At 40.3% G+C, this 18852-nt stretch overlaps 1 protein-coding gene across 1 annotated transcript in view; it reads right to left on the bottom strand.

The window, feature by feature from the left end:
• The window catches only part of LHX6 (LIM homeobox 6), a 413113-nt gene extending 394856 nt beyond the window's left edge, over positions 1-18257 (bottom strand). The window contains exon 1 of the mRNA XM_078640842.1: positions 18140-18257. Coding sequence (XP_078496968.1) covers positions 18140-18153 — 14 coding nt within the window. The 5' untranslated portion in view covers positions 18154-18257. The remainder of the gene's footprint in view (positions 1-18139) is intronic.
• Between the last annotated feature and the right edge of the window lie 595 nt (positions 18258-18852).

The raw sequence follows: 18852 nt of genomic DNA on the forward strand, positions 1-18852 counted from the left end.
TTAAATGCCATTCTAGAAACTTACCAGGACTCACGGTGACAACAGGCCCAGCCCTACTAATTGCAGTGATGCACCACCTATCATCATGGGATTGTAGTTCCATCTGTGCACTTAGTGTGTGTACGAGCCGCGGCCGGTGGTGGTAGTACCTGTCGGGCGGTGACGTGGGGAGGGGGAGATGGAGGGGCAGGGTGGGGGGTACTAATGTATGGATTACGGAGTTTAACAGGTAAGTAAACATATAAATAAATAAAACGAATTTTGTTGCATGCAGTGCATCACCAAATGCGATGCAGTGCGCGCAACGAAATTCGTTTTATTTATTTATATGTTTACTTACCTGTTAAACTCCGTAATCCATGCATTACTAGGCCAGAGAAGGGGGAGGAGGGATTTGCACTCCTTAAGTGTGCATGATTGTTTGGCCGACCCTCTTGGGCTGGCCAAACAGTCATGTGCACTTTGCATGTTTCCCACCAGGTTGTATTACACAGCCCGGTGAGGAACATGCACCGGCTCCCTATCTCCGTCTGAGCGCCGAACCACAGAGCTCAGACCAATCACAGCGCTGCATTGTAGTGCTGTGATTGGCTAAGCGAGCCTGTTTGCCTGGGTGCTTCTTGCTGCCAGCCGAGACTGCAGACTGGAAGAAAGAAGATGGAGAAGACGGAGGAGAGGCAGCAGCTGGCCGTTTTAATTTTTTTTCCATTCCCCCCTCCGCCCCAACACTCCTGTCTGGTAGCAACAACCGGTACTGCAAACCATGGCTGCAGAAAATCATGCATGCGGCAATTGGTCAGCCCACTTCAGTCCTTGACTCTATTTTCTTGTGAGTGATGGTGTTTCACTTGATCGCTTGTGCACATTTGCCATTAAATGTATACACTTCAGTGCCAGGCTGGTGAGCCAGTCTCTTGCTTTTCTACTTCCTCTTTTTGTAGGTTCCCTTTCATTTCTTTCCTTCTCCTTTATTATTTTCCTTTTAGAATGCCCGACAGCTCTCCAAATGGTGTGCACCATTTGGTGCAGTGTTTGGCATATCCGACACAGCTACAGCTTCTGAAGCTTTGTTCTTAGTGTATCATTATTTTACCATTCCAAGATACTCGTGTGTTTAGAAAAACATGTCAGACCTTTTTATCTGTGCAAATATGGTACACTATGCACATACCAGTCTAAGACGGCGGCCCAGTTTGATTTTTAATGGGTGAAAATCTTAGAATAATATTGTGCACAGTTTATCATTGCGTTACATTTCCAAGATGGCCAATGTGTTGCTTTTAAACATAAAAGTATGCTGGGAGTTTAAAACAATGATACAGTATGCACAATACTATTTCAAGAGGGCAGTGGATGTTTTCTTTTTCCAACTTTTATTCTGCTAACTTACTTTACATATGGTTCGGTTTATATTTACTGTTGATGGGTTAGTGGATGAAGGCAAATATTAATCAGATTTAGATTAATTCATGCTGAAGTGCAGGGATGAGTGAAAGAGTTAATTTATAATGAATTACTGAGTAATTAAACTGATCAATTACTGAAGAAACACTTTATATTATAAGCAAAACCTATTAGCATTGGCGTTGCCTGTTTATGTCATTTTTTTGTTTGATGCACGAAAAAGGTCTTAATCGCAAAACAATCTTCTGTGACCTTACATGTAACTTTACAATTACATAGTCAATTTAACCACAGCTTATACAGCTTTTAAATACCCAATTAAAGAGCACAAGACTTATTTGCAACATCAGACACCAACAATATATTAAACTCTACTTTATGCGTATTAAAATCTTTACTATCCACAGTTCTTCATAATTGATAGCATTTTTATTGTAAGATCTACTACTGAAAACCCCGTGCCATTACATCTTTAAAAAAAACTCTATAATCTTTACTCTTTTAGTTTGGTCACTCTCTGTGTATGCCTATCCATGCAGACATCACAAAGTGAACTATTGCTTCAGTCCCGCAACTTGATTTTATCCGGCATCCAACACCAATACTCCCACACTATTGTGCCATGTTAGATCACAGTTAATAATTATTGCTCAATCCCTGAACGCTATACCTTTTACCTGTGAAGAATTCACAATGGAATATGTGCAGCTTTGAAAAAGTTTGTTTTGTGTGAAACATACTGGCAGGGTTCTATTTGAGAGAAAAACTGAGGAATGGTGAAGTATTTATAAATCTGTATAGAAAGGAAATAACAGTGATAACACTGAAACAATATCAATTTATATTACCAACCACAATAATAGTGAAACACTGAAATGTTCTGATTCAAACTGCAGCATCTCGATTTTACCAGAACCTGGAGCGACTAAATCAATGATACATTTTGCTTTGTTCATGCATTGGCTATTTTATCCATGTCAACAAGTGATACTTGAGTTTTACAGATTTAATGAAAGAGTGGTCAATTGTTTGAACCACTATGCACAAAGTGTGGGGGGAAGTAATCAGTGACATACAATTGTAATCACATAGTTATATATATATTTATGATAGAGCTAAAAGGTTACTAGTGTCTATAGAGTTTCAGCACACTGGGCAATGGCCACGGAAGCTCTTATTTGACATTAGTATTTATTTGTATTAATTTACATTTTCTTTTATTGAGTTTTTTTGTAAAGTGCGGCATTCCACCATGAGTTAATGTTGGAGCATTTTGAGAAGTTTTACAGCTGAGGAGAAACAAAGTTACGATCAAGCAATAGAGAAACAGGAAGAGACGCCTGCTCTAAAAAGATGTCTGCACGATGTGGCAAAGGTGACGTACGAATGCCTTAGATGGTTTAGCAATGTCCTGAAAAGCCTACATTTGTTAAGACAACAGCCAGTCTTAATATATCTAGTATCTCATATATTTCTAAAGACTTAGCAAAGACAATAATTAGATAGTCCACCATTCCCCATCATCATGCAGAGGATGCACATTTCTGAAAGAACGGAAAGAGAAAATGGCAGTCATCGATCCAGACTCCTGTTCTTGACAGCCTTCTTCCTAATGATATTCAAAATATTTGAGAATCTTACAACATCTTACATTTAGGAAGGTCCTGAAAAGTCTCTTATTATTCAACATGTGTGCTTCTTTCCAATCCCTAATCTAGAAAATCCCCTCAAGTGGTTCTCATTGTATTTTGTACCATATAAAACCCTATAGGAAATCTGCCTTTTCTGCATAGTCACCCTAGAGGTTTCACCTTTTTCTGGGCCCATATTGTGCTTGCCTTGGTAATATCTGCACTGTTACCCCTGGTAAACAAGAGTAAGATGCCTCAGTTCCAGCTTAAAGCATTGTTAAATTGCCTTACCCCTGATTGATCCAATTATCTTGCCTATAAGTACCTAGGGTATGGTGTAGAAATGTTGCCCGGGTTCTGAAAGTAAAACTCCACCTGTCGACTGCAGCACCTATTGTGCCATCGGCTACAGTGACAGTGCAACCATAGTTTTAGGTCAACCCAGCGCAGTTTGATTGTTGTAAGACAATGCAATGCATGCATTTACCATGCACGCCTTTACCGCACAATGCCTTTACTACACCCGCCTTTATCACGGATGTACCATTACCATACATGCCTTTACCTTGCAAGGTAAGTTTAGTAAAAGTATGTTTCAATCCAACCTACCATCTTCCTGAAACCAGCTGGCTACCGCTGTATTCTTCTTGCTGTCCTGTCTTCTAATAAATCTATGAAAACTGCAGCCATTAAGTCACAATCTGTTGCATTATAATGGATGTATAGGAGAAACCCTTTCTCAGGCATACAAAGCCATGACACTTTATTAGGGGTCCAATACGGCTTCATACATGATCATGTATGCCCTATTATAGAAATCATTCTGGTACCAAGACACAAGTATCAAAAGAATATATCATGTTTATCTTAATTCTATTCTATGAGATCTTTTAATCCATAATTGTTAATTTCCCTCTTTATGTTCCACAACTGTTCAAGCCCTTATTGGCATCTTTGCTGTACCCCCTCATCTGATATAAAGAAACTAAGTGGCTTATGTACAAGCCTCTTGCACCACTGGTGCGTCACTTTCAATATGGGGAAAAGTGACTTACTGGCAGCGCAAGGGGCTTGTAAATAAGCCCCTATGTTTTTTACCTTTTTTTCTAGTACACACTAGACCATGTGGGCCTGCATTTGTAAATGTCATGTCATACATTACAGTTTATACTTAGTTAACCACTAGCACTCCAAAAAAAATGTGATGTCAAAATGTTTAGAGGAAGCACCAAAATTACACACATATCCATGATTCTAAAAAATTAAAAAGAAAATATAGTGGCTGAAATTGGGCTTACAAGTATGGTGTACAGCCAATTTGACCATCTACCAAATCTTGTACATACAAAGTACCCTATACTTAAAAAGCAGGTAGGGTCCAACATACAAGCATAGAATATTGGAGTGACAACACAACACTTATAAAGGATACAACGAGATATGCAAACCTTTCAGTAATAGGGTCATAAATTAATCATGCCAATCACATTCAGAGTAAAACAAACGTCTCATTTTTTTAAAAAGCTTAATAGATAAATTATTTGCATACATGTATGAACACGCTAATCAACCCACATAAAACAGGAACCTGTTCATAGATAGTATGCAGAATCTACAAGCAAGACCAGAGTCTCAAAAAAAACACATATTGTTAGGTTTAAAAACGTCATGATACCATTCACAAATACAAATCAGGGAGCCCTGTTGTAATCTGAGTCAAAACACATCCTACCTAAGCTTGATATCAAGCTTAGGAGGTTTGGAGGCAAAGGCTTGCCTTAAGTGTGGCTTGCAAAAGGTGGACGATGTTCATATGTTCTGGCTGTGTTCCGCGATACAGGCTTTCTGGCAAGAAGTGGGTAAGGCACTATCTAGCATAATAGGAAAATAAATAAAGGTAAACTTGCACTGGAGATCTTTAGGTGTCATAGAAGGTGAGGGGTCCCCGTTAAAACTACAGAAGAAGCAGGTGTGCTTGCTTATTATTTTTGTTAATGCTGTTAGCACGAATGGAGATTTGCTTGAAATGGGTGGCATTAACACCTCTGGCTTTTATGTATTAGATAATTTCAGCTCAGCAGGTAAATACATAGATTAGTGTGCAGTTGTTTTTTTCGAAAGAGAGTAGAGGTGTGGAAATTTATGGAGCACTGGTATAGGAATAGGTTAAATGACATATGAGCCTTCAAAATGGCTTTTAGTATAACGTCCAATTATTATTCATTACAACCAACCATTATAAGGAGATATACCAGGGTGAACAAAAAACCTCCAAAATTTGGTTGTATGAGGTTTTGGGTCCGGTAATAGAGATGTATGGTTTTGGGTCTCCACAAGAAATGTCTCTTTTCTCTTATTTGCCTGGGCTCAAGCCTTCCCATTGAACAAATAAGGACATATATTAAAAGAAAATCCTACCTGAAGAATGAGCACACCAGTCACAAGAACACAGATGATAACCATTAAGACCAGTGATTTTTATTAGTGCCCCTGTATGTATGTATGTATGTATGTTTCTATCTGGTATTTCTATAGCACAAACCTAGTGAAAAGGATCAGTGTACTGTACAAAGTCAGAGGCAAAATACAGTCAACAATATATTGAAGAGGTGGCTAGGTAGTGAGAATTAAAACAGACTCTTACTTCTCCGCTAATATGTACGCCAGCAGTCCCTCACAAATCCTAATCTATTACATATTCATATTTTTACAAGAAGCTTATGCACTATGGAAATAAATATTTCCAACAAACATAAAGTAGTCAACAATTGAAGCCATGGGAAAACAGGCATTACAGATATTTTATGATGTGTACTCATTGTTGCGTACTGTTTGTGGATGAGTACAATTACAATGGTAAATTATTAGTTGCATATCCCCACTGACCCCTCCTTCAGATGTGTAAAATATTTTAGTATTTGTGGTGCTCTATATGGGATGAACCAGCCGTAGGAAGAATTGGAGCGCCGAACTGAGATTGAAGAGAGTAGAAACCAGCTCATAGCACAGTACAGATATATATAAAAACATTGTATGCAAACATTTAAGTCCTGAAAGAGACAATACTCAAATGGCGAATGGCAGGTGCTGATGCAGTGTTTGAAGTAATAACAGAGGAGACTCGAGGATCTGTGAGGTGTAGAAAGCTAATCTAATAATTAAACCATAGTTGCATGACCTTCTAAAAACCGATGTCACAACAAATGCAATTCTTGCTTGGACTCCTTAAGCGATGCAAACAGTCTTGGGTATACGCTCTTACGATAACAATAGAACATTGAAATCCTAAAGAAATTAACACTTTTCTAGAATGGAATCCTTCAGTGGCCAATCCCCCCAAAACGTTCATAATTAAAAAGCCAGGAATATCAAGTGTTGGGAAGATTATCGAGATGGCTTTTGACTGTCCTGGATAGAGTGAAATTAACAAGAAAAGCTCCAGGGGCTGGGGAGGAGGTTAATGCACATGTGATGTCACACTTAAAACCTTGGAACCACAGGCCACACGCAATGAAAGATTATAAACTGCCTGCTGAAAGAACACACAGATGAATCTCCACATAGCCATACCTAACTTATAAACTATGCATTTAAAATAAACAGTGTATGCTATACTCAGGAGTAAAAGAAAGTATAAACGCATTTGTGCGTGTAATGAATGTAAGAAATAAGGACGAATAATTAAGACTAATGATAATGTAGTTAATGCAGTTTTGTCTTTTTTAAGAGATGCAAATAGCAGCTGTTACTATTACCCAACGTACATTACAAGCTGAATGCGCCATGGCTAAGAATTAGCATGTTTATAGAATTTTACCGAGCATTTTGCAATAAGATCCACATTAAAACCCATCAATGCTATCAAGCATGAAGTTTAGATGGAGCAACAGTAATGCAAAATGTTGACTCTTAAACCATAAAGGAACCACGTGAAGCTTGGGGGTCGATTTTTACTGTGGAACTATACGCAAATGCACATTGTCAAAGCAAGTGGTATTTCTCAAAAAACATTATTTTCAAAATCTGTAATTCACAAGAAAAACGCAATGCCAGTGATTTACAGATTTTCAAATTATTCCAAGTCAGTATATGAGATTACTGGTGCATTACTAACGAGACAGCGTCTTTATTGGGTTGTTATGTCCCTCCCCACACACAAAAATGGAAATAAATACCATTTTGCGTTCAAAGGATCTGCATATATGTGTGAGCCATGCGTTTTTTATCCAGAATCCAAGAGGTTAAATCTAGACCCTGATAAATAATCTCAGTATATAGACCCTTTAAGAATGGGTTCAGTTGTGTTTTCTATACAGTGATTACACAATGGAATATGCAAGGCAGCAGAAATGATTCCTCAGTGCAGTACAATGGTACTATGGTAATAACATGGGATTTGACTGTTATACCGAAGTAATACCTATGAAAGGGCTATTATTGCCACAGTGTTTACAAACAGCATCAAATCACAAGTATTACTGTACCATGCATTTTCTGTGGTATGGTATAAACATACACACACATGTGTGTGTGTGTGTGTGTGTGTGTGTGTATATATAAATATATATTTATATATATCAAAATATATCTATAAAGAGCAGGTTATGTACAAGTTGTTATTCGAGCATAATGTCCTGAATATTTATGGAAAGAAAGCAAAGCTTTGTTAGACTAATGCAAGCATAAAAGTGCTGCACCTTTCTTCGGAAGTCCACAAAAAATAACATGCCAACCTTTTACTGTGAGATTTCTTATATTATGTCTGTCGGCCAGGCAGTGGTTTCTAGAGAGGGGAAATCTGCAAAACTTTTTATATAGCGATTTCTTTGTTTCGTTATCATTTTTATAATTTTGCTATAAACAATGCACGCATCAGGAGACAGTGTAATATCAGGTGTATTTCTTTGTTCTCTAAGAGAAGGAGGAACGAACACATCGCCACTGGTGCTGTAGCCTTTCAAGCATTAAGCGATATCCTGTTTGGAATCTTACTCTTTTGACTATTAACTTGTTCATGCCATTTAATTTTTAAATAGTGAAAAGAGTAGCCCTATTTATTAATGTAACAGCCCGGGCACAAGTCCTAAAAAAGAAGTGGGGGGACGCTGACGTCATGATAGGAAGTGATGTCACGAAAGGTGGCTTGCACCATCAGACTCATTGCCTCCCCTCGCTCACCCCATAGATGCAATTGCATCAGAAAAGCCAGCGCATGAGCAGTGTTCTGAATGAGCGCCGATCTCGCCCCAGAGAGGCCAAAGATTGAATGTGTGGCTCCATTTGCTCCAGTAATCGAGCTCCTGGATCAAATAAGTGAGGGGACGCTGTCCACCCGCGTGGTACCCCGACCCTAACCCTGGTAACAGCCAATATCAAGTTGATCGTATAATTTGTTGCTAATGCTATTTTCTGAGAAAGTAGTACATAGAGGGACATCTGAGATCCATAGCACACTCAACCCAGTAGCTGATATTACAGCCATAAATATATTAAAAAACGGTGTCATCATTGTCTACTGGTTAAAAGAAAAAGGTACTGGAAAAGCTTATTACAAGATTTTGCATTCTTACCAGGAAGTCGCCTGTTTGTAATTATGTACATACGCAAGTATTGGAAACATTTCAAAGAGTAGATTGACTTTCGGCTGATTACAGAATTGTTACTGCTGATTCTACAATATATATCTACATGCGGTAGTGTAAATAAATGTAACTCAATAACATATTATTTGGAGAAACTGTACTAATAAGTGGACATCAACACGTGTATTACTACAGTGCAAAAGTCAACATCGAATGTATTACCGCAGTATAGCAAATGTAACATGAGAAAAACAGATTACCTCATGATGTACCAATTACTTTATATAGGGAAACAACTATTCTCCTTGTCAGTATATCACTGCAGAGTGATTTTACCTTGCTGAAGAAATGCAATACTTTGTATCCTGGTTTTGGTTAAGCATCTTTTTTTAAAAACAAATATGCACACAAAAAAATGTCATGGCATAAACCATACGCAGATGTGCAGAGTATTGAGCTTTCATATCTCATGATTCACGGGCCCGCAACGCATTCAACAATGGTACTATATATATATAAATATACATGTATATATAAAACGAGCAAGGAAAATCTCTGGGCCTGTTCATATGGACAAAACAAGACAGATTTTGAAACTTTTGGTGGTATACGTAAGAAAATTAAGTAATGTATATTGTGTGGAATTTCAGGTGTTGTCTATAGTTTAGAGTGAAGTTGTGACAAGAAGTATGTTGGAAGTACGGTGAACAAACTGAAATTACATATTCTTCAACATATAAGATCTATTTCTACCAGACATTACACCTATGTAATGGCCAAGCACATTAGGGATGAACATAATGGTGATCTTAACAGATTGAGGTATTTGGTATCCAACATATCTCAATATAGGCAAGAGGAGGGAATCGTGAATTCGCTTTCAGAAGAGCTGAATCCAGATGGGTTATTACTATTGGGACTGAGATACCATGGGGTTTCAATACAGATGCTGAACTGTTTGTACATTTGTGAATCTATCTGTTTTGTCCCTCCTCTTCTTTTCCCTGTTTGATGAAATCACCATTCTTCTGCTATATTTTTAACTAGGTTTCTTAGACACATACATCTATTTATTTATTGATATTCGTGCACTTTTTACTTAATGGTTCCCTAAGTCAAATAAGAAAAGAAAGGTGAAAAAATATTTGTATGCTCTTGGTTATGATAAGGTTGATTCGTGTTACCTCCAGATCTGATTAACATATTTTGATAGTTTCATCTCTGTTTCCTATAAGATACGTTCTTAAGTTGTCCAGATTTACTTTTGCATATATTTTTAGGTCTCATTTAAGATGAGTGTTTTTAACATATTTTCCCTTTTTTTAGCATACAGCAATATATTCATATAATATGTGTAAACTGGCATCTTTTTAGAAAGTCTGCATTTTGTTGCCTGTTCATTTTTATGGATATCTTAACTGGCTTTTAGAAGGATTATTTATAAAATTGTCTATGATGTTTCTTTTATCAGTAATGAAAAACCAAAGGTAAAGAATAATACAAAAGAAAATCTAGTTTTTTGTTTTTACCTTTGTGGTGCACTTTAACATCTTAGCACTTTATGAGAAGCACTTTAACATCAGTGTATTGCACTGAAGTGAGGATAGAGGATAGAAGCAACATGCACATTAATTCTATTTATTAATACTAATTCAAGGAAAATATATGATGTATTTTATTTCTACTAACATGGTGTTTAAAAAACAATGCTGCACTTTAATGAATTCATGATATACTACACCCTGAACTTGTAGGTGCATGATTTCTTGTAGATCATATATAGGGATGAGATGCAAGCTTTTCTGAATGTAAACTGAATGGAAACAGGCAGTTAATATAGATTGTACAAATGTCAAGATTTTCTTTTCGGGATAGTCTCTTTAAAAAACATTGGAATGATGAGAGTTAACAGTTACAAAAAAATAAGAATTTCGTAATGGATACCAATAGCTTGAATGCTCTGTTTAAATAAGACAAAATGAATACACTGAAAATGTTAAATGAATGTTATTCAATAGATAGAGACACCACAAATATGGTAAAATAATACATTTCAAGAATATGAGGAATGTACTTTACAATAATCCTGTAATTTGAGTCTAGGAGGTCCTGTACTTTACAATACTTTACAGTATGTTTGCATTGTTATTCTGTGGACTGATAATGTAGAGAAACCAGAAAAGATCATAAGACATTTGATTTTTGCAAAATAATCGTGTTCTAACAGAAAGTGTTCATTGTTGTCCTTACAGAAAATAATATATTCGGTCTAGTGCTTAGTTTTAAATGGATGTGGTGGGAAACAGGGCAGTTGATACTCTAGTTGTGACTACTCTATGATCCAGTTGAAGGCTCCGGCTGAAATGCGTAGGCCTCTTTGTGGCTAGGCACAATGCACTTGGCTTGTAAAAAGAAGAAATAAATAAATACATCAAAGCTATCTTTACCTGACTGTGCTGTTTTCACGCCTTCCCATTGGTAATTGGAATTCAAGTGGGTGATAAAAAGGGAGTTGCTCAGGAACGTGTATCATATGCATATATATATATATATATATATTTGAAGAGCAATGCGCCGAGCGCTTTCAGAGAGGGCTCACCACGACACACCTGGACCCTCCGGTCTCTGCTTGCCTACCGAAAATCTCACAGCCTCCCTCCACAAGGTTAAAAGAAGTCCGACGCGTTTCGGGGCAGACACGCCCCTTCTTCATGGACGCTGCACAGAGACACATGAACTCACCCAGCTGATTTAAATGCCATTTATTTAAATCTTGTCCGCCCTAAGTGGGTGTGGTTTGTAATGCTGAGCTGCCAGGGATGCTGGTAGCTGTAGTTCTCAGGTGAGTTATTCAATGGTCCTTGAGTAGGTTGTGCTGCTGTGCACTGCATTTGTCATCTGGTTCATTCCCTTCAGTAGGAGCTAGGTGGGCAGGCTGCGAGATTGCAATTATCACATCGATGAGTCGCGCTGGCATGCGAGGACAGAGTGTCCCCGCCACAGTCCTCGCCAGGTGCAGAAATACTGTTCGCCTGATGACGTGGAGCCCCTCCCTCGGTTCAGGCAGACCGTGAATAAAAGAAGTCCGACGCGTTTCGGGGCAGACACGCCCCTTCTGTCCCTGGCAGCTCAGCATTACAAACCACACCCACTTAGGGCGGACAAGATTTAAATAAATGGCATTTAAATCAGCTGGGTGAGTTCATGTGTCTCTGTGCAGCGTCCATGAAGAAGGGGCGTGTCTGCCCCGAAACGCGTCGGACTTCTTTTAACCTTGTGGAGGGAGGCTGTGAGATTTTCGGTAGGCAAGCAGAGACCGGAGGGTCCAGGTGTGTCGTGGTGAGCCCTCTCTGAAAGCGCTCGGCGCATTGCTCTTCAAACATTATTCACGGTCTGCCTGAACCGAGGGAGGGGCTCCACGTCGTCAGGCGAACAGTATTTCTGCACCTGGCGAGGACTGTGGCGGGGACACTCTGTCCTCGCATGCCAGCGCGACTCATCGATGTGATAATTGCAATCTCGCAGCCTGCCCACCTAGCTCCTACTGAAGGAAATGAACCAGATGACAAATGCAGTGCACAGCAGCACAACCTACTCAAGGACCATTGAATAACTCACCTGAGAACTACAGCTACCAGCATCCCTGGCAGCTCAGCATTACAAACCACACCCACTTAGGGCGGACAAGATTTAAATAAATGGCATTTAAATCAGCTGGGTGAGTTCATGTGTCTCTGTGCAGCGTCCATGAAGAAGGGGCGTGTCTGCCCCGAAACGCGTCGGACTTCTTTTAACCTTGTGGAGGGAGGCTGTGAGATTTTCGGTAGGCAAGCAGAGACCGGAGGGTCCAGGTGTGTCGTGGTGAGCCCTCTCTGAAAGCGCTCGGCGCATTGCTCTTCAAACATTATTCACGGTCTGCCTGAACCGAGGGAGGGGCTCCACGTCGTCAGGCGAACAGTATTTCTGCACCTGGCGAGGACTGTGGCGGGGACACTCTGTCCTCGCATGCCAGCGCGACTCATCGATGTGATAATTGCAATCTCGCAGCCTGCCCACCTAGCTCCTACTGAAGGAAATGAACCAGATGACAAATGCAGTGCACAGCAGCACAACCTACTCAAGGACCATTGAATAACTCACCTGAGAACTACAGCTACCAGCATCCCTGGCAGCTCAGCATTACAAACCACACCCACTTAGGGCGGACAAGATTTAAATAAATGGCATTTAAATCAGCTGGGTGAGTTCATGTGTCTCTGTGCAGCGTCCATGAAGAAGGGGCGTGTCTGCCCCGAAACGCGTCGGACTTCTTTTAACCTTGTGGAGGGAGGCTGTGAGATTTTCGGTAGGCAAGCAGAGACCGGAGGGTCCAGGTGTGTCGTGGTGAGCCCTCTCTGAAAGCGCTCGGCGCATTGCTCTTCAAATATATATATATATATATATATATGTTATTAAAATCAGCAAAATCTGGTTCTCCTACGGATTTGATCCCCGCAAAATGCGCTAAAGCATTAGCAACTAAATTGGCAGAACCCCTTAGTTCTATTTTTAACCACTCTCTTAAAGAAGGTAAACTCCTTAAAGCTTGGAAAACTGCTCAAGTTATGCCTATCCGCAAAAATACCAAACTGCCCTCGGCCATTATAACCAACTATCGCCCGATCTCTTTGCTACCTTTATATGGTAAATTACTAGAGAAGCATGTCAATGCTCATCTTTCAGCTTATTTGGAATCCAATAATTGTTTGGACTATTCTCAGTCTGGTTTCCACCCCAGATATAGTACCGAACTTGCCCTGGTAAAAGTGACGGATGATATTCGAATGTTAGCGGATGCAGGTCAGGCAGTAATGTTGGTGCTGCTTGACCTATCCGCTGCGTTTGATACTATATCCCATCAAATATTACTGGAAAGATTAAGCCTTACTGGTGTCCAAGACACTGCCTTGAGCTAGATACAAGATTTCCTGACCGATAGTACTCAAACAGTGAATTTGGGCCCTTTCAAATCCAAGACCAGTCAAGTTACAAAAGGGGTACCTAAGGGCTCGTATCTTAGCCCATCTTTGTTCAATGTGTATGTTGCCCCTTTGGCAGCACTTCTTAGGAAAATTGGGTTTTCCCCAATTTCCTATGCGGACTACACGCAGTTGATTTTTACTTATAATAAATATACTCCCAAAATTCAGAACGCATTCTTGGAAGGCATGAAAATGATCTCCTCCTGGATGAAGAGCAACTTCCTGCAGTTAAACGCTGGAAAAATAGAAATTATGCTCTTTAAGGATGCTATGACTAACTGGTCCCCTAGTTGGTGGCCAGAAGAATTAGGTACTGCCCCTACCCCAAAGACCATTATTAAAAACTTAGGGGTCTTGGTAAATAGAGACCTCAACTTGGCAGATCATATAGCAACAACTAAAAAAATCCAGCTTTTATGCGCTGAGCTTGCACGGCAAAAATTTTCATTTCCTTCCTATCAACACGGAAAATATTAGTTCATGCTCTAGTCCTGAGCCGCTTGGATTACAGCAATGCCTTGCTGATTTCAGCTAAGGATCAGGATCTACAAAGTTTGCAGGTAGTGCAAAACACTGCTGCCCGTCTGATGACTGGTGCTCCCAAGCAAACTCCATCTCTTCCCCTTCTCTTTAATTTACACTGGCTTCCTATCCGGAAGAGAATACATTTCAAAGTGTGCTGTTTAGTATTTAAGAGCCTTAACCAGATGGCTCCTATCTATTTGACTGAAAAGCTAACTAAACACACTCCTTCTCGCACACGTTCGGAAGGGAAAGGCTTACTTGTGGTCCCTCGTATCAGACTATCCAGACTAGGAGGCAAATCTTTCACTTACATAGCTCCCATGTTATGGAACCAGTTGCCTTTGGATCTTCGCCTGAATACCAACGATCTGGCCTTTAGGAAAAAGCTCAAGTCTCATCTTTTCTAGCTTCGTCCCCCTTGTGTTGTACTGCCTCAGTCCTTAGCGCGGAGATACCCCATGTGGGGTGATTCATGCGCTTTATAAATGTCAAAAATAAAATAAATACATTATATATATATATATATATATATATAACCAGGGCAATCTCTAGGTAGTTCCCAAGTTTAGGCTAGGAGAAGAGGAGCTCTTTTACATGAAACGCCCTCAACACCAGCGACAATCTAAATCTGCTCACCTTAAACGCCTGTTTTTCTAGCATAGTTTATAAACATAGGATTAGCACAGTTCCATGCATGCCGAGCTCAAAAATAACAAATGCCTTTTACCACTCCAGGCACAGTATTGCAGCTTTGAGGTGAGCAGATTCAGTGTCTCGTTGGTGTTGAGGGTGCTCCATATAAAACAGCTGCTCTCTGCCTACACTTGGGAACTACCCAGAGTTCCCTGCTTTCTTGTTTGCATAATTTGTTTAGTGCTCTAAGCCTCGAAGGTTTTATTTTTTAGATAGTCATCACCAGAACACCTTGTCGTTAGAATTGGACCATATTTGAATATTACTCATGCAATATACATGAGTAATCATCAAATATGTTCCAATACTGCCAATGTGGTGCTCTGATGAAATTATAAACCACAAGGCAGAAGTGGTTTGTAAATGTTATCACAAACCAAAAATGGCAATATATTAGCATATTACACATGCTACCCATAAAGTATTTTTATATTACTGGTTTGTTTTGGAGAATTTAGCATGAGGAAGTTTTTTTTTTTCCAAACTGAAGCCAATAATGGCTACTGATTGGAATAAGAATATTTAGGTTTTGCTTACATTTCTTGAATACATTTTTGATAAAACAATGGGAATGGCAAGGGCCAGTGGATTTGTGCAGCTCTGTTGTTCCAGTGCTTACTGAATAATTATGGATTTATTGCATTTATCGCATAATTTGCCTCAATTGCAGATTTCACAAAAATTGTCTTCCTCAAATGGGTGAAAATAATACTGCCAGAGAATGTGCTGTATAATTTACATTTTTTATGCATAATTGAAATAACTTTCCTACATAATATGGTCCTCCACACCACCTAATCTTATTAGCCCTGACAGTGGCAAAACTGTTAAGAGTGCTTTGGGGCTGTCGTGATAGTAAAAAACATATTTAACAGGAAACGGTTAAATATTTTTTATATTTCAGTTTTCTGTGAAATATGGGTTTTATACCAGTGTATTGTGTGCAATAAAAGCAGCAAAACACACAGACATCTGATATGTGGGTGTTTATCCTATGTTGATGAAAATAAATGTATCCCACTAATACAAGTTACTTAGAGCAACTGTAAAGTACACATATTCATCTCAACAACACAAGTGGCAATTCCAGTTTATTACCAGGACAGCAAAACTGACAAGAGACAAACTCTATTGAAAGCATAATCCGTTTACGTTAAACAGGCGGAAAAAAGAACTCGCCTAATAGTCATGAGGACTCTTCAACACACATCGTTCAGCATTAAAAGTATTTGTGAAGCGCATACATTTGAAGACACTGATCATTGATAACATGCAATGACACATGCGTATTGCAACCCCTGAATTTCCATACATGCACACACACACACACATATATATATATGTGTATATATATATACATACATACATATATATATATATCATTACACACAAGGTTGCCCCCAAGAAGAAGTCACGCAGGTAAGGGTTACCGCACAGAAACATCCCAGGCGGCATGAGTTGCAGCATGTGGCAGGATTCCCAAGAGCCAAACGCGTTTCGAGCATCCCATGTGCTCTTGATCACTGGCAATACTGACACAAGGCGGGCTGATTCAGAACAGCTTTATTAAAGTAACGAGTCCCGCCCCAGTGGGCGCAGGCATTATGGTACTTGAAGTCCGCAATATAATGCCCCCAGACTTAACGTTCGTTTCTCCCAGTGGAAACCCAAGCCAAATGTCAGTTAAAATATCAAGCCTTGTTAGGTGAGAGTCCCGTTCACAAAACTGCATTCATGCCAATATTTTCCTGCGATTAAGGCCCCCTGCCTTCCAACGAGCGTCGGTGTTTCCCGGCACTCAGGATCCGCTTAGCAAGCGGCGGGACTTCTTCGCGACCGGGCCGGCCGCTTTAAATCATTACACACAAGGTTGCCCCCAAGAAGAAGTCACGCAGGTAAGGGTTACCGCACAGAAACATCCCAGGCGGCATGAGTTGCAGCATGTGGCAGGATTCCCAAGAGCCAAACGCGTTTAAAGCGGCCGGCCCGGTCGCGAAGAAGTCCCGCCGCTTGCTAAGCGGATCCTGAGTGCCTGGAAACACCGACGCTCGTTGGAAGGCAGGGGGCCTTAATCGCAGGAAAATATTGGCATGAATGCAGTTTTGTGAACGGGACTCTCACCTAACAAGGCTTGATATTTTAACTGACATTTGGCTTGGGTTTCCACTGGGAGAAACGAACGTTAAGTCTGGGGGCATTATATTGCGGACTTCAAGTACCATAATGCCTGCGCCCACTGGGGCGGGACTCGTTACTTTAATAAAGCTGTTCTGAATCAGCCCGCCTTGTGTCAGTATTGCCAGTGATCAAGAGCACATGGGATGCTCGAAACGCGTTTGGCTCTTGGGAATCCTGCCACATGCTGCAACTCATGCCGCCTGGGATGTTTCTGTGCGGTAACCCTTACCTGCGTGACTTCTTCTTGGGGGCAACCTTGTGTGTAATGATATATATATATATATATATATATATATGTGTGTGTGTGTGTGTACAGAGAGAAAGAGACAGAAATGTATATATATACATGGTGTATGCACACATTTAAAGGACGCATTAGTACATTAACAGATATATATTGAATACAACATAAATAATGATCCGTAAAACAGAAGCTGGACACGGACAAAAAAACATATTTCCTCTGTTCCTCTGTAGGCGTTAACTATAGTATATTCAGGTTCCATTCTATTAAATCAACCACAGAATGCATCATGTCTAAGGCGGAGATAAAAATTCAACAGCCAACTAACTGTGAAACAACTGATGGCATACAGTTGCCATGAAATACCGATCACTGACGTTCGGACAACAGGTAATTAAAACGAGAAACACCTAATCAGACAGCGAATACAAGCAATGGCCAAATAAACAAGGGAGAGGGCAACAGTCAAGGCCTGGGTCCTATCAGGTTCGCATCTATTGGTGGAATGGCGGAACACACACAGCGGGTGCAGTTAGGCCTGCTGGAGTCTAGTGTGTCCCCAGATAACAATAATATGCATAAGTACATGTAAGCTACGCCTGCCTCTCTGTTCATATTACATCCCTTCGTGCGCCTCTATCTATGGAATGCTGGTGTTTTCAAGATGGCGGCGCCCTCTGCCCTCAGCGCGCCATCCAATGTATTCCAATGCTCAGCGCCTCTTCCACGTGCCCACCTTGGTACACACAGTCCCACGCAAGGCCCAGGGGATGCCAGCACCCTGCACACAGAGAGCATCCACGCCGAGGCTCTGGCGAGACGTCTCCCCAGCAGCAGCCCCCGGAAGGGCGCGTGCCTTACCTGAAGTAGTCCATTTTACAGAAGATCTCCTTGTTCTTGATGTAGCAGCTGTTGTGCTGCCGCAGCGAGGTCCGGCACACCGAGCACTCCAGGCACCGCACGTGCCAGGTCAGGTTGTTCACCTGGAACAGGAAGCAATGTGTACGTCAGCGCCAGGGGAACTGTAGCAGTGCAGTGCACAGCGCCAACGTGTCTGGGGCGAGTGCGAGGAGCTATGCAAGAAGGACAGTTATAGCACCGTTATTACTAGTAGCACCTGCACTGGCAGTTCTAGAATTAAGATGACGGGTTGTTGTTTTTTAATCAGTTTTATTTCTATATCACAACTGAGAGAGCGCAAACTGATCTAAATGTATGAGTACATCACACTTATCTGTAGTAAGCACAAATCATGAGGAGAAATGCCATGAGTGCTAATAGTATCTGCAATTATATTCTAAATGTATAGCTAATATAGAGATTTAAGTAGAAGTGGAACTAATACAGAAATGTGTGACATTATATGATTTTAGTAGATGTGATTATTTCTGAATCCATGTCGTGTAGCTGTTAAAACATAAGATGGTATGTGGTTAAACGCAGAATGTGGTAGGCCTCAGAGCTGCAGAGCTAAAAGGGAAGGTGTTTCTTTTCACGACACAGATTGTATTAATGTTTTTGGTCATTGCATTAATGGGCCAGGATTTATAAAATGTTTACTGAATAATAGAATA

Source organism: Lissotriton helveticus, chromosome 5_1, assembly GCF_964261635.1.
Source record: "Lissotriton helveticus chromosome 5_1, aLisHel1.1, whole genome shotgun sequence".
Taxonomy (NCBI): domain Eukaryota; kingdom Metazoa; phylum Chordata; class Amphibia; order Caudata; family Salamandridae; genus Lissotriton; species Lissotriton helveticus.